This window comes from Mus caroli, unplaced genomic scaffold (genome assembly GCF_978045245.1).
Source record: "Mus caroli unplaced genomic scaffold, Mus_caroli_1 scaffold_12, whole genome shotgun sequence".
Classification (NCBI taxonomy): Eukaryota; Metazoa; Chordata; class Mammalia; order Rodentia; family Muridae; genus Mus; species Mus caroli.
The window spans coordinates 55408743-55426082 of NW_028227267.1; the positions used below are offsets into that span (position 1 = coordinate 55408743).

General features: G+C 42.7%; 1 protein-coding gene across 3 annotated transcripts in view; it reads left to right on the plus strand.

The window, feature by feature from the left end:
- The window catches only part of Rcbtb1 (RCC1 and BTB domain containing protein 1), a 37969-nt gene that overhangs the window by 8396 nt on the left and 12233 nt on the right, over nt 1–17340 (plus strand). Inside the window, exons 2-8 of one of the 3 annotated variants that reach the window (XM_085828696.1) lie at nt 2662–2725; nt 2847–3013; nt 3368–3518; nt 10399–10565; nt 14111–14269; nt 15902–16009; nt 16557–16699. In XM_085828696.1, coding sequence (XP_085684822.1) covers nt 2888–3013; nt 3368–3518; nt 10399–10565; nt 14111–14269; nt 15902–16009; nt 16557–16699 — 854 coding nt within the window. In that variant the 5' untranslated portion in view covers nt 2662–2725; nt 2847–2887. Of the gene's footprint in view, nt 1–2661; nt 2726–2843; nt 3014–3367; nt 3519–10398; nt 10566–14110; nt 14270–15901; nt 16010–16556; nt 16700–17340 lie in introns of all 3 variants that reach the window. The other 2 variants (XM_021182079.3, XM_029468894.2) reach the window with 2 other exon arrangements.

Sequence of the window (17340 nt, forward strand, 5' to 3'; positions counted from 1 at the left end):
GTATCACTTTGTGATTTGAATCAATCTCTAACTCCACTTGGCATACCTGCTGTGTGTGTGCGTGTGTGTGTGTGTGTGTGTCTGTCTGTCTGTGTGTCTGTCTGTCTCCTCTTCCCTACCCCCCACCCCTGCCTGTCTCTCTGTCTGTCTATCTGTCTGCCTGTCTCTCTCAGGTATCCATCCCAGGCTGGTCTCAAAATCATTGCATAAGTAAGGATGACTTTGAATGATTCTACCTCCATTACTATAGTGCAGGTATTACAGGGACTGAGCCTAGGGCTTTGTGCATGGTAAGAGAACACTGTATGAACTGAGCTATAGTCCTCAGCCTATTAATCTTACATTTAAGTCTTTTTAAATTTTTACTTATTTTGTGTGACGCTCTATTGTATGTTGACATGAATATGCTATGGTGTGGATAACATAGGACAGTTTCTAGAAATTAGTTCTGTCCTTCTACTATTTGGGTCTTGTGAATTAAGTTCAGGTCCTCAGGCTTGGCAAGAAATGACCAGTTTTGACCAGTCATTGGCCAATTTTGCTGGCCTTGAATCTTATGTTTTCAAAGAATTCTATACTGTAAAAATTTGAATGTTTAAGACTAATTCTGTATGATTTATGTTATAAAAGGGAAAGATGCTTCCGAAAACAGCATCCTGCTTAGCATTTACATCATGCATGGCTTCTGCCCCATCTATTCTGTAAGAGGTGCAGACCTGACATTTGGTGGACATTTCTTCTTCCTCATTCCTCTCTTCTTTTTGCTTCCTCCTTCCTCTTCTCTCCTCCCCTCTCTGTCACTGCCTTTTGAGGTACTTTGACCCTACTTATAAATGGGTTAAACAGACGCAGTTCTACATTTGTGGTGAGTTATAAAGGACAGTTTGAAATAGTTGTCAATGGTAAAATAGTTATTAGACCTGAACCTGGCAATTTCATTTTTAGAAATTTATGTATAAAATGAGACATTTATTCTAATCAAGCAGTAAGTATTCAGTGTTCCAGAATAAAGCTGTAAATTACTTAAATCCCTCTAGTAAGAGGCACTGTTACATTAGTGTAATAGGCTGCCTTAGAAGTTGAGGTGCTGTTGTAGTTCTGCTGTGCTAAGCAGGAGCAGTTTCAATACAAAGAAGTGGATAAAGCTTCCATTTGTGTTTTGTTGTAAAACACATTTGTGCTAGACACCTGCTTGCAGCTCTCTCTCTCTCTCTCTCTCTCTCTCTCTCTCTCTCTCTCTCTCTCTCTCTCTCTCTCCCTCCCTCCCTCTTCCCCCCTCTTTCTGTCTCCCTTTCTCTCCCTCCCTCCCTCCCTCTCTCTCCCTCTCTCCCCCCCTCTCCCTCTCTCTCTCTGTCTTACACACACAAATATTAGCTTTCAAATATTCTTTTGTACCATTTGAAACGGTTTTATTGTATGTTTTTTGCCCTACCCATATCCTTAAGAATGCTTAAGAATCACTAGAGGCTCCTGGTTGCAGTGACAGACTCCTCTAGTGATGTTTTATGGCATTCACGCCTCATCGAATGTGTAAGATGATGTTTAGGGCTAACGAGATCCTTGGTGCAGGTGGAAGCGGTCTCTGGGGTGGTAGAAACTGAGGCACTGGGTGGTGTGCTGAAGCCCCATAGCATTCCCATAGTGTGTGTGTTAAGAGAGGGGTTAGTGCAGAAAGAACTGCCTTTCCTAGCTGATTTTAAAGAGCAAAGGGGGAGTTAGTGGGAATGTCAGCACTTTGGGTCCTCACTAGGAAAGCCTAGTTGTGTTCTCTTTGCAGAGCTGAGAGCCAGAATGGAAGTTCGCTAGCATGATAGGGTTGTATTTGAGCAGACCCCTGGGATCCCCACACTTCTTTTCAGCACTACAGAAACTGGAGCCTCACCTAGTAGTCTTTGCATAAAACTCCATGAACAGTTAGTTGCTCAGAGTTTGTGTTTGTGCATATCTCTTTCCTGTAGGGCACCATTTAAGGTAGCCAAGCCTGGCCTAAAGTCCACAGTCGTTAGCTCAACACCCAGATTGGAGTAGCCAGCCTTCTCTCTGTAAATGTGAGGTGACATCTGCGTGTCTGGAGACAGTCTCATTCACTTCCTCCTGCAGCTTCACCTACGCTCAGCTTTCTGGGGGCACCAACCACATTGTTGTCATGAAACAGTGGCTCTGTGTGATAGGGCCTTCTGCAAGGAATGAGTTTTTCAGTGCGCTGGGTTTGGGCACAGTGAGTGTGGAGGTGGAAACGATGCTTCTGAGTTTCCTAATTTCCTCCCACCCCCAACCTGCGGACAAGAGCTGACAGAAGAAATTGGGATTGAGAAGCCTGTTTGAGATAAGATCTCTCTGTTATTTATGTAGCTCTAGATGTATTGGAACTCACTATATAGAGCAGGCTGATCTCAGACTCAGATATCCACCTGCCTCTTAATTCCAGACTTCTGGTTTAGTAGTGTAATGTTTTTCTGAATCCCTGAGTGAAATATCCCTAGGAAAGACCAGATCCATATAGGTAGCCAGCTTTTTCTGTTGGATACTAGCATGTGCATGTTTATAACAGGTAAGTCTGCTAGTATGTAGCAATACTATTTATAGTATTTATAGTATTTAGCAATACTATGCTAGTATTTAGCATACAGCTGTTTCTAGTATGTTGTACTCTCATTTCAGGTAAAGGCCTGGTTTTGCAAGTTACAGAAGTCTATGACACTGTGAGTGATCCATTTCACTAATGGTAGGTAGATTTTTCTGGAATTATCTTTTGGTGGCTTTTATTAATAATTTAAAAACTCTTGTTAACTTTAGCTTAGTGGCTATTAATTTTTTCTTGAATTACTTTTCACTTCTTGCAGCAGAGATGTCAGCTTATTTATAGGAATTGTCCAAAGTCACAGTCATGGTGGATGTAGGAAAGTGGCCAATCTTCACTCTGCTCTCACCCCAGGAAGCTGGATCTATCAGGAAAGCATGTGTCTTTGGTACCTCTGCCAATGAGGCGATCTATGTCACTGACAATGATGAGGTAAGACTGGAAACAGGTTTAGTTTGGGAGTCTATTGGGGGGTTGGACTTGAAACCTCCTGATAGTTTGAAGGCTGAGAATAGGTTTGGGATGAAGAGAATCTGAAATTCAGGAAGAGTACCTTGATGCGTTTTCCAGTTTCGCGTTTTAGTGCCCTCTGCTCTATAGTGTAGACTAACATTGCACAGTCTGAGTGTTATCAGCGGACACTGCAGGTTTCTTAGTATCTGTATGAGTCTCTTCTTGCCACCTGGGCTGCCAAACTAGACGTGAGTATGTCTTATTTTCTGAGCAGGGGGCAAGGAGCTGTGATTTTTAAGTCAGATGATGTAGGCAGAGGTGTTTGCTTTCCAGGTCTTCGTGTTTGGACTGAACTACAGTAACTGTCTAGGAACTGGAGATAACCAGAGCACTCTGGTGCCCAAGAAACTAGAAGCTTTGTGTGGAAAAAAGATCAAAAGCCTTAGTTACGGGAGTGGCCCCCACGTCCTCCTCACCACTGAAGGTAAAGACAGAAAACTGACTTTTTGGTTTGTGGGTAATTGACAGTTAATTCTGAACCAAAAAGCAAATCAAATAACTAACTTTGGATTGTTCTTTATTTCTGGGGAAGTATACAAAGAAGGAACAATATTTTTTTTATTTATTTTTATTTGTAATTCATTTTTTATACTCCATATTCCATTCCCCGCCGCTCCTCATCCAACCTCCGACTGTTCCACATCCACACCTCCTCCCCGCCCCACCCCATCTCCACGTGGATGCCCCCACCCGCAACCCCACCTAACCTCTAAACTCCCTGGGGCCTCCAGTCTCTTGCGGGTTAGGTGCATCGTCTCTGAATGAACACAGACCCAGCAGTCCTCTATTGTATGTGTGTTGGGGGCCTCATATCAGCTGGTGTATGCTGTCTGTTTGGTGGTCCAATGTTTGAAAGATCTCAGGGGTCCAGATTAATTAAGACTGCTGGTCCTCCTATAGGATCGCCCTTCTCAGTTTCTTTCAGCCTTCCCTAATTCAACAACAGGGGTCAGCTGCTTCTGTCCATTGGTTGGATTCAAATAACCACATCTGACTCTTTCGGCTGTTTGTTGGGTCTTTCACAGGGCAGTCATGATAGATCCCTTACAAAGAAGGAACAATTTAAGACACTTGAGACCATCCCTAAAAGAGCAGCGGTGTGTCTTGTACATGGACAGTCTCCAAGGTTCTTAGACTTTCTATGTAAATTGCAGAATGCTGGACAGGGCAAAGGATTTGTTTCCTCTTGCCTGATTTTTCAGTGGTTCTGTGAACACAAGGTAACTTCAAAAGGGTTTCTTTTATACACACACAGACAAGCACACATATATAATTTATTCATAAATTGTATTCTTGTAAATATATATGTATTATATATATATTACATAAGCTTATATGTTAAATTAAATATTAGTTTATAAAATCTGTAAACATATTTTATATAAAATAAATCGAATATATATGATATATAATATAAATATATGTAGATATATACAAATATATGTTTAATTTTTTTTGACCTTATTGGATATTTTCTTTATTTACATTTCAAATGTTATCCCCTTTCCTGGTTTTCTCTCCAAAAAATCCCTCCCCATACCCCATTCCCCATCCTCCTGCTCACCAACCCACCTACTCCCGCTTCCTGGCCCTGGCTTTCCCCTACACTGGGGCATAGAGCCTTCATAGGACCAAGGGCCTCTTCTCCCATTGTTGTCCGACTAGGCCATCCTCTGCTGCATATGCAGCTAGAGCCATGAGTTCCACCATCTATACTCTTTGGTTGGTGGTTTACTCTTTGGGAACTCTGAGAGTACTGGTTAGTTCATATTGTTGTTCCTCCTATGGAGCTGCAAACCCGTTCAGCTCCTTAGATACTTTCTCTAGCTCCTTCATTGGGGACCCTGTACTCAATCCCATGGATGGCTGTGAGCATCCACTTCTGTATTTGTCAGGCATGGGCAGAGCCTCTCAGGAGACAGCTATATCAGGCTCCTGTCAGCAAGCTCTTATTGGCATCCACAATAGTGTCTGAGTTTGGTGGTTGTATATAGGATAGAGCCTCAGGTGGGACAGTCTCTGGATGGCCTTTCCATCAGTCTCTGCTCCAGACTTTGTCTCTGTAACTCCTTCCATAGATGTTTTTTTCCCCTTCTAAGAAGGATCGAAGTATCCATACTTTGGTCTTCCTTCTTCTTGAGTTTCTTGTGGTTTGTGAATTGTATCTTGGGTATTCTGAGCTCTGGGCTAATATCCACTTATCAGTGAGTACATATCATGTGTGCTCTTGTGTGATTGGGTTATCTCACTCAGGATGATACCCTCCAGATCCATCCATTTGCCTAGGAATTTCATAAATTCATTGTTTTTAATAGCTGAGTAGTACTCCACTGTGTAAATGTACCACATTTTCTGTATCCATTCCTCTGTTGAGGGGCATCTGAGTTGTTTCCAGCTTCTGGCTATTATAAATATGGCTGCTATGAACATAGTGGGGCATGTGTCCTTATTACATATTGGAGCATCTTCTGGGTATATGCCCAGGAGAGGTATTGCTGTGTCCTCAGGTAGTACTATGTCCAATTTTCTGAGGAACCACCAGACTGATTTCCAGAGTGGTTGTGCAAGCTTGCAATTATTTGAAATACATGTATGTGCAGCAGTGGTGTGTGTACACATTAGTACAGGGCCTGCAGAGGCCAGAGGTGTTAGAGCCTCAGCCTCATGGAGATGGAGTTATAAGTGGTTGTAAGCCATCTGATGTGGGTGCTGGGAATTTAATTTGGGTCCTCTAGAAAAGTAGTATATACTCTTAGCCATTTCTCCAGCTCTCTTTGGTATATGTTTATAAATGCACAGAATCTGGATTTTCTCCTTTGTGTAGTTGCTGAATCTTGAATCAAGATATCTTAGTTTATTCTGAAGAACATCCATATGATTGCCATATTGAAGGCGTAGGAGAAGTGGACACATTCTTGTCCTTGTGTCTCACCAAGGTTACCAAAGAAGCATAGATATTCTCCTTTTGGTAATTGTCAGTCCTGTGGGCAAGTAGCACTCTGAAAGTTTGTCATGTGTAACTTCTTCCCTGAGTTTTAGGCCTTTTATCATGACAGAGGTGCTCGGGTTTTGTTAGATGGTCCTGTAGGGTAGCCTTTAGAAGACAGATTGTATCTCTGCCTTTGTGTCTGTGCGAGGGAACCCCAGTTTCCATTGATGCTGTGTCAGCTTCTGTGTCTACCTTGGAGTCTAACTTTAGTGCCTCAAGTCTGGATCCACTCTACATTCTCTATCTTTCTCATAGGCTGGGATCGTCATACAGAAGTCTGACTGGGTTTGCACATAGTAAGGCAGCTCCGTCGGAACTCCTCTCAGTAGGCATTTGATTGCCACCACTCTGGCCATTTCAGCTGCTGCTCTACCAGCTGGTTCACTGTTACTCATTGTGGTCTAAGGGTTTGAAAATTTCCAAACAGTTCCTGATACCTGACCCTAAATGCTGAAGAACACTTAATATTGCAAACACACTAAAAGACATATTTTCAAATTACTGACTTTCTTCAAAGTTGTGATCTTTGAAACCTGTCATGATCCTTTTGGAATTATGTTAAGTGTCTAAACTGTTTTTTTAAAACATCATGAGTGTTAAATTTAGTATACAAATAATAAGAATTTTTTTGTTTAATTTCTGATCTTTATAGTACATTTTATGCAATCATTAAGCATGCTATACATTGAATGCCGTATTTATAATTGATTACTGTATCTATATTATATGTGTTAACCAATCAAATAATTTTTAAAATTCTTGAATATGTGTGTGTGTGTGTGTGTGTGTGTGTGTGTGTATACATGTATGTTCATGTTTTAGTACAGGTAGGGGTGTGGAAAGGTGTGTGTTGGTGTATGGGGGGGTTGTCACGGTGCAGATGACCCACTGGTCATTGCCAGTCACCTTGTTTAAGATGAGACCTCTTTAAAGCTATGTAGGGTGCACCCCAAGCTTTTTGGGATTCTCCTTGAGTTTCAGACATGTACTATACTGCCCAATTTTACACCATTCTGAGGATTCCTCTGTAGCTCCTCATATTTTACATGCCAAGTACTTTACCCAGTGAGACATCTCCCCAGTAATTTTAAAAACAATTTAACACTTTAAACAAGTGGAGGCTGGGGATGTAGCTCTGTTGTTGATAGAGTACTTATCTAGCATGCATAAAGCCTTGGATTCTGTCTCCAGTACCACTTAAAACCAGAGATGGTGGTACATGCCTATAATCCCAGCACCTTGGAGGTGGAGGTACCAGAACTAGAAATTCAAGGCCACCTTCTGCTATATATTGAGTTTCAGCCACCCTGAGGTACATGAGACTGTCTCAAAACAAAAGCAAAAGGTGTGGACAAGGCCCAACTGGTCCAGTGCCTGCTGTTGAGACATTCAGACCTGAGTCCAGATTCCCAGCCCCCATGTAGAAATCTGGGTGTGTCAGTGCTGGAAGAATGGAAGATAGGCAGGTCCCTGGAACTTGTGGGCAAATTGGCCTAGCCACTGGTGAGCTCCAGGTTCATTGAGAGACTCTCAAAAACTAACACAGGTGGTAGAGGAAAACACCAGATGTTCACCTCGGACATCCACGTGCAAACTGTATACACACACATACACACGCTTCTGTTACTGACGTGCACATGTGTGTGTTTGTAGTGCTGGGGACTGAACTACTGTTTAGAAGAAACCGCTTTAACTCTTCAGACGTTTCTTTAGGAATTTGGTCTCTTATATTTATTCTTGTCGTGTATGTGTGTGAGTGTGAGCACATGCATGCATGTGTTCAGAGGACAGCTCTTGGAGTTGGTTTTCTCTTGGGCTTGCCTCTGTGGTTAGCAGGTACCTTTGCCCAATGAGCCATCTTGTTAACTCACCCTTCTGCCCTTTTGAGGCAGAGTCTGTCAGCAATGCTATGCACTCCGGGCTTGCTGGCAGCGAGACATCTGGAGATGCTTCTGCTTCGGTCTTCCATTTCCCTGTATGCTGAGATTACCATCACAGCCAGCTTGTTTTGTTTTGTTTTTTAACGTGGGTTTTTGAGATTGCATAGCATGGGCTTTTACCCATTGAACCATTTACCAGCCCATTTTCTCCCCTATTTTTAAAATAAAATACTTCTGTTTCTACATCTGAGTTTTTAATTTGGTATTGTGGCAGATAGAATTTAGCACTTTGTCTTCTATGTTTCTTGCCTTTATCCCTAAAACGCGGGAGTACTAACATTCCAGTTAAATCAGTATTGTCATTTTCATTATTAGGGACTGTGTCAGTGTTATTTATAGCTGGGCCTCTCCCTTTCTGTATGACCCCCTCCCACACACACACTCCCAATTCCAGAGGTTGATAATCGCTTTGAGCATTTTCACTTACTGATGCCTATATACACCCATCATTAATATGTGTCCAACTTTTTTACAGAATAGTACATGTCAGATACTCTCTGGAGCCCCATCTCACCTCCAGAACTGTGAACTTGACTGGTTACCCCTCAGGCTGCCTGCACAGCTGACAGCCCAAAGATTCGCTTTCACTGTCATCCTCAAAAGTCTCTTCAAGTTATCCATCCTTTCCAGTTCCCATTCCTGTGTGTGTGTGGTGTCCTCCTTGGGTTTGACCCTCACCTGCTGAACACATTCTCTAGAAACATGGCAAGAAAGGGACATGAGAGAATATGAGTGTCTTAGGATGTCACTATTTTACTCTTACTGATGTGACTGAGATGGTTCACCTCAGGATTTTAGGGTGTGAGAGTTTTTCTTATAATTTTCAAGTCATGGCACAAGATGTGGTATTGACATTCTAACTCCTTCCTGACCTCCATCCATTCTGTGTGTGCTTGAGTGCACACCTGTGTGTGCACCTAGGGAGGCTGGTGGTCAGTATTACTCTATTTCCACCTGCGTCTTTAGAGACATGTTTCTCAGTGAGCCTGGAGTTCATCTGCTGACTAGATAGCTTGGCAGTGAGCACCCTGGATCCTCCTGTTTCTGCCTTCCAGTTCTGAGGTCACCCTGCATGTTGACAGGCCATGCTTTTCACACATGTGCTAGAGGTTTGAACTCAGTTCCACATGCTTGAGCTTGCAAGCCTTTGACCTATAGAGCCGTCAAATACTTACACAGTTTCCAATAATGAAAATAACTGAAAGTAGTATCACTGTATTTAAAGGATAAAGGCAAGAAAGAAGACAAAGAGCTGGGGGCTGGAAACATGGCTCAGCGGTTAAGAGCACTGACTGTCCTTCCAGAGGTCCTGAGTTCAATTCCAGCAACCATATGGTGGTTCACAACCATCTGTAATGGAATCTGATGCCCTTTTCTGGTGTGTCTGAAGATAGCTACTGTGTACTCATATATATTTTTTTTAAAAAAGAAGACAGAGAGCTTAATTCTGTCTACCACATTAGAGAGAGATCTTTTTTCTTTATTCCAGGTATTTTAAGAGTCATGACTGCTGTGGAGTGGATAGTTTTTAGCTTATTAGTAGTCTGTAGGACGTGCCTTCATTTCTAGAAAAGATTTTTACAACTTTTCATAGATAATTTCTTTCTTTCTTCCTTTTTTTCCTGCTCTGTTCTTTTTGGAGTTTTTCTTACATTTACATTTTCCTTCCTATTTCCTTTTCTTACATTACATTTTCCTTCCTATATATGTTCTAGAAAATTACTAAACTTACTAAAACCCTGTATAAATAAATTTTACTTGTAGCTGTGTATGGTGTGCATGTGTGTACGTGTTTGTGTGTATGTGTGCCCCAAGTCCTCACCCAGTCTTTGGAGCACCACATAACCCAGTCCCAACTGGTGATAACAGGAGAGCCCAGTATGTTCTTGCTGTGAGTCTCTCATAAATTATGGCAAACGTTGGAAATCTAGGATTGGAATTGGCTCCCTGCCCACTTCTCCTTTTGCAGATGTTGGCTTGATGCCTTTTCTGATTTGCTTTTTAATTACAGTATCTATCTGTTTCCCAAAAGTTTTTGTCTCATGTAACCAAGGCTGGCCTCAAATGAATTGTTTAGCCAACAGTGGCCTTGAACTCTAGATCCTCCCGTTCTACTACAAGATTCCAATCTAGAGATGCCTATTTTTATACATAAACATTGACTTTGGCCACAATGTTGATCATGTGTATGAGTGCCAAGTCCTGTCATGAGAGGTTTGCTTCTGCCCTAGCTGTTATTTCTCTAACCCTTCGCTCCCTGACTCCCAACTAATGGTCATCTTATAGAGAGGAGGGCACAAATGCTGATGCACTGGGAGTTGCAGGGGTTTACCAGTTCTTGTTTGAGCTAGTGCTTCAAATGCTTGTGTGTTTAGATGGAGTCGTCTATGCCTGGGGCCATAATGGATACAGCCAACTGGGGAATGGGACCACCAACCAAGGCATTGCTCCTGTCCAAGTCTGTACTAATCTCTTGATCAAGCAGGTGGTTGAAGTAGCTTGTGGTTCACATCATTCGATGGCTTTAGCAGCTGATGGAGAGGTAAGTTTGCTCTTTGATTTATTTTTAAAAACTGTCATAAACTGCATGATACAAAAGTTATTTCCATAAGCATGTTGAGTGCACAGCTCAGTAGCACTAAGTACAGTCACATTGTTTGGTCTCACAGATCTCTTTCATCCTAAAAAGCTGAAGCTCCAAATCTGTTAAATGTCAGTTCTCCTTGGCACTGTAACTGACCACTCTAGGTACTGCCTGTACATAGAATCAAATAACATCCAACAGTTGGTGTCCCTGAGGTTCATTCATGTCTATGGTGTGTGACATTTTCATACATATATGAACAATGTATGTTGATCCTTACTCTACCACTCTTCTAGATCCCTCCAGCATGCTCCTCTTATCTACCTTTGTGTTGCTTTTGGGGTTGGGGTGGGGGTAACCCACTGAGTTGGTGCTGCTGGACTATTGACTGACCTTGTTATCCTGTACAGGTAACCATAACTGCAGTGAGCTCTTTGGTGCACAGTCATGTCTTGCCCAGAAGACAGCATTTCACAGTACTTTTCCAAGTATTCTTTTTTAAGGCTGAATGATATACCATCTCGTATTCATTTATATATATACACATACATATATGTTACATTTTGTTCATGTGTGTGCAAGGAAGTATTAGGAATTGAACCGATGGCTTCACACATGCTAGGCAAGTGCTCTATCCTAGGCCCATTTCATTATCTTGAAGAATATATCGGGCATTCCCACTATTCAGCTATTGTAAAAATCTCCTGCTTTACTTGTTACACCTTATAGATAAATAACTAAACAGTAAAACCCATGTGAATACATTCTTTCTCCAGTAATGTTTGAGCCATGTAGTCAGAATCACCATTAGCTGGGCTTGGTATGTAAATGTCCATAGTCTCAGCACCAAAGACTTGAAAGCAGGTTGGCGATTTCTAGGCTAGCCTATGCTACAGAGGAAGAACTTGTCTCAACAAATGAAAAAATAAACTAACAAAAAGTTTTGAATAAATGTTTTTATTGCGTTTATTTGTTTATTTGTGGGCTATGCCTTGGTGAACATGTAGAGACTTCTATGGAAGTCCTCTCCTTTTACCATGTATGCCTGGAGATGGAACTCAAGAGCTTTACATCTTGTTTATTTCAAAAAACCCTTTTGATGAGAAAACAGTGTGCAAGGTCATGTTCTTTGCCATTATTACAAATCCAATATGATATGTAAGCTCCTAAGGTCCCTTGTCTTAGGGTATATTTTGTTCTTCAGTGTTTATAATAATGTTGAAGGGATGCATCTTTCCCAGTATTCTAGTGAGTAACGTGTTCACCCTCAGGTCCCCTGCTTATCTGGAAGGTTAGTCACCCTGTTCACTCTCCCTCTGATTCACCTCATGCCTTTGCTCAGGTCTTATCTCTTGCTGGTCTAGGACCATTGGTCTTTGTTAAGTAGCTTTGAGATCCACCTGTCCAGTCTTACTTCCCTCTGTGATTTCTTAAGCATGAATTAGGTCATCACATTGGTCCTTGTTGAAAGTTCCCCAGAGGTGTTAATTAGTTCTACCATGTGGGAGCAAGTTAGAGAGAAAAAGACCACAAAGCCGATGGTGAGCAGGGTTTCATGGCTGGGATGTACCAGAGGAAGGCATAGCACACAGGCTATAGCCAAACCCACTGGCTCCTTGCCTATGGCTTCTTCACAGGAACCATGGTCCCCACGTGACATAAAAGGCAGTGGCATTCTAAAGGAATATTTCAGAAGTACCAGAGGAATGATTATTAAAGTTAGACAAATTTTGCTCATTTCTGAAGCCTAGATTCTTACTTTGTTTCGGTTGTTAGCATATTTTACTTTGGATAATGGTGCACTATTAAACTACATATTCCTGTGAATGTCCCTTGGTGAAGTATAGGTTATTTTTCTTGAACCTATAAAATACATATTTCATCCAGGTTTTCATAGTCATAGCACATTTTCTTCAAATATACGAACATAGGTTATACTGTTGTTGTCTGGATATCATCAGGCATGTGAACTTAGAATGTGTCACAGGGAAGGAAGAGGCCAGTGTAGAATATAGAAGCCACACTGGGGGTGTGTGAGTACTGCTTGTCATAGCAAAGGCATGGGGTGAAGACAGAGTCTTAGAACTCCTGCTAGCATTGGAAGAGGTTCTTCTGCCATTCAGCCTCTCTGATCTCCATTCCCTCCTGCAGGCCCCTACATCCTTCCTAACACATCTCCTCCTAACCTCGCCCTACTTATTGATAAGCCATCTAGGTACAATTAGTACTGCCCATGTGTGTGTGTGTGTGTATGGTCATTCACTGGAAACTGGTGCAGGCAGTGTCATGAAAGAAGAAATGGGAAGAAAGTAGTGGCTGGAGGCTGTGGCGGGGTGTTGTAAAATGCTGTTTTCTGGATATAACGTCGTCATCATACTCAGAAACTCACAACAGCTGTGGATGCCCACATAAGACCAAGTCAACCTAAATTTGCATAATAGATGGGGAGATATCACCAGGTTCCATTCCTTACTGAAATCTATTGGCAGTTGTTAACTGCTGTAGCATAGAAACCTGTTTTTATGTCTCCAATAAAAATCTAGTGTTCCCAGGGCTCCTAATGAAGGAGCTAGAGAAAGTACAAAAAGAGCATGCGTGTGTGTGTGTGTGTGTGTGTGTGTGTGTATGTAAAACATAAATATTATAAAGAGGTGAAAGGATCCTCAGCAGAGCTACAGGAGTTTTAAGGAGACCTGAGAGGTAAAAGCTGGTAGAGGTGCAAGGAGAGTCTCTGTGGAGTGAATGAAGCCAGGCTGGGGCTCTGGAGGAGAAGTGAGAGCTGGGGCTGCTAGAGTCAAAGCGCACATCAGAATTGAGCTTCAGAAGCAAGGTGAAGTAGAGGCTCAAGGGGCACAAGGTAGGGTTGGGTCTAAGGAGTGGATGGGCATATGGATGAATTGCAGGTCCAGACAGATTGCATAGGCCTTGTCAGCAGGGTGTCCATGTTCATGTGAAGTCCCTAGGACAGTTAGGAATTCTCTGCTTCCTGTTCACACTGTCAGATGAAGTTCTTTGAGGTCTGCACCACTGCGGAGTTAGCTTTCCTCTTTATGGGATACAGGTGCAAGGGTTGCACCTTTTTCTTAGTCTGGTGTGTCCGAGACGTTCTTGTGCTTGGCTTTTCTGGTTCCTACAGTCCCAGTTTATTATATTGATAAACTTATATAGTAGTGCCCTCACTCATCACTTTCCTGCTATCATCCCTGAATACTGTCTTGTGGGTGATGTCAGACAAATGGTGCTGTTTACGTGACCACTATGAGTCATCCTCCATAGTAGAGTAAAAAGCTGCTTATAAAATGGACCCTGTCAGGGCAAGGTACAGTCCAAAAACCATTTCACACAATGTGAAGTAACTTAGAGCAGGGCTCATCCCAGCGGATGAGAGGACTTACCCAGGGCCACTGTATGGCATTACCGTGAAGGTTAAGTAGGTAAGGGCACATCAAAAGCATTCAAAGCCATGCCAAAGGTCTGACAACCGGTTTCCCCTTCTCTTGTAGTTATTTGCTTGGGGCTATAACAACTGTGGTCAGGTGGGATCAGGATCCACAGCCAATCAGCCAACTCCTCGGAAAGTTACAAACTGTTTACACACCAAGAGAGTGGTCAGCATTGCCTGTGGTCAGACCTCCTCCATGGCTGTTCTGGACAGTGGTGAGGTGCGTGCTGTACATTTCCCTTTCCCTCCGCCTCCATTCTAGAGGTGCCAGCATGGAGAGGAGAGCTTGTCTTGGTTAAATGACCTCCATCTAAGGACCAGCTAGCCCGTGTTCAGTCCTCGGAATGACTACAGATCTGAAGACTTCAAGTCTGGTGTCTCAGACTATCTGTAGCATTTGTCATTGTTTTGCTTCTGTGGGTGACATGCACATGGAACTCTACTGAAGGGCATTTCAGTTGTTTTTGTCTTTTTGCTGTTGTGAATAATGTTACACTGATTTTCTGTTATGTGTATATATCTTAATATATTATGCAGGTATTTCTATAGAATAAATTCCCATCATAGAAGTTCTAGGTCATGAAATATGTCATTAAGAATATGGACAAGCTATTGCAGATTCCTCTCCGGAAGGCCAGTGCCTCTTAAACTTTTGGCTTTGATGAAATTATTGACGTGGCCACCTCTTGCTCTCTGCCCCTCTCTACTGTGTCCTGAAAGCACCACTGTCATTTGCTACATCAGTGCAGGGCTTGGTACCACCGGAAGTACAAGTAGGCTTCTAACTGAACTTAATCTTTAAATCTTTTAAAATCAGTTCGTCTTAGACTTTGTTACTATGACCTTCCTTGGATATCCCAAACCATTCACTCTCCTGACTAGCCTGTACTAGCTGCTGCTTTCAGCAAGTGATGCATGCCATTAAATAACACCGAGGGACCACCCAGTTCTGTGATTCCTCGTCCAACCCCTTTCTTTCCCATTCTCTCTCTTGGTTCCCTGTCACTTTCTAGCTCATTGCCTATGAGAGTTCAACTTGTTTACTGCTGGAACATGAAATTACCTATTAAATAGTTTTTCTGTCAGTCACCCATTTACCCTTCTCTCTGTGAGCTTTTAAAAATGAAAGTCTAATCTCTGTTTTTAAATATTGTAGTAAAAATTTCTTTTTTGTTTGATTGTTGGCCTCTTTGTTTTTGAGATGGCATCTTGATGTGTAGCACTTGCTGGTCTGGTACTTGATATGTAGCCCAGGCTGGCCTTGAATTTGTGGCAGTCAGTCTCCTTGATGTTGCTCTTAGAGCTAGGATTATAAGCATTCACGTAATACCAGGCTTTTTTAAAAATCAGTTTATTATCTCACTCTTCTTTTCTCCTACCGCTTTTCTACCTTTTACCGTCAGTTTCTCTATGACGTCCTGTGTGCCTTCTGCCTGGAATGCCATCTTCTTACTCTGCATGGCGCTTCACTTTCCAAAGCCTTTCCTAACTAATAGTCCCCCTTAGAAGAAAGCCTGTTCTCACTGTTCCTGCCATGCCTTGATGACCTCTGGCATGGCTCCTGCTACCCACTCACCAAGTGTGCACATGTTCTTTGCCTCAGTTAAACTTGGGCTAAGACTCCTCCTTAGTGCCTTTACTATGTAGAATGTGTGGTAGGTGCTTCTGATCATCAGTGAAGTCATGAGGTAGGAATAGATGGTCAGTTCAATCCTTATCACCCTCAGAGCCTCTGAATTCCACATGCAGGATCTCATAGTATACAGTACAGGGTCTGGAGGATCTGATTTGTTTAGGACAGGGCTTCTCTTCCCATTGGCAGGTTCCACAGTCCTGTCTTCTCTCCTCTCAGGTGTATGGCTGGGGCTACAATGGCAATGGACAGCTGGGCTTGGGAAACAATGGCAACCAGTTGACCCCAGTGAGAGTGGCGGCTCTGCACGGCATGTGTGTGAACCAGGTACACATTACATTTTCTTGCCAGGCAGCCCCTCCCACCTTCCCACACTGATGGTGCTGGCCATGTCTACTTCTCTCCTTGGGATCTCCAGGCTCATTGCACTCGAGCTCTACTGGAGCAGTCCTACTCCTGAAGGTCTTGAGACAAGATTTTGGGGGTTGGACATGCGTTAACGTCACTCTTGCTCCAGCCCACTCCCCATCTCATGGCTCCCACATGACGGCAGATGTGTCGGTGGTTAATTCTTTTGTCATTCATCTCTGACAGCTCTTCATGCCCTCACCTTTTACACTTTAATGTTTTAGCTTTTCAGTTTTTCCATGAGAAAAGGGAAACCTTTTGGACATGGTCTTCTTCAGAGAGTAAAGAAGCTCCTGAAGCAGTTCAGTGGTCAAAGGGTTGGGGTTCTCTGGTGCTTCTGACTCTCCCAGCAAACGCAGTGTACACATGCAGCTGACCTGGCCTTCTGCAGAGATGGTTGGGCTAACAGTTGGTTGTCCTGCCCTGCCTGCCTTGTAGTGTGGTAACCTGTTGTGTTTCCTTGCAGATTGTCTGTGGTTATGCACATACACTAGCACTCACAGATGAGGGCTTGCTCTATGCCTGGGGAGCTAACACATATGGGCAGCTGGGAACTGGAAGTAAAAATAACCTGCTGAGCCCAACACAAATCATGGTGGAAAAAGAAAGGTAAATTGGCCATGCCATGTCTCAGAGACTATGCATATGTGGCCTTGGAACTGTAGCAGAGCTGTGGTATTTGTCTTGTGACTCTTGTTTATTTACATTCTCATTTTGATCAAAATGGTTTATAAGTCAGAATGAGCATGTGTGATCTTGCTCTGTCTTCTGAGGCACGCACTCGTGATTTGTAGAAAGTAAACTTCTTGATTCTGAGAGACTTAGAGTTGTGCGTTACGAGGTGGATTGTCTAGGGTCTACAGTCATACTGAAACTCAAAGTGCAGCACTAACTCTGCACCAACTAAATTCACTTTTAAATAATTAAAATTGCTTTTTAAAAGGCATTATCTGTTTATTGATTTTTGTTTAATGTCTGCTATTGGGCTAGATACTTAATATTTGTTCATCAGACTGTGAGTTTTTATGCAGAGTGTTTGTTTAGGACCCTGCCTTAGGAGTTCTGAGAAAACTGAAGCAGGTCTGGCATTTGGTTTGCAATGTTCAGGGTCTGTGAGCCCCAGCCCAGTGGTATTCATCTTAATGAAGATGCTGAACTCAGGATGGAGATTGGGGGGGGGGGTATCTATAAGGAAATGCTGTATTGAAGATAAGATTTATGAGGGGGTATGGTGGAGAGGAAAGGGATAG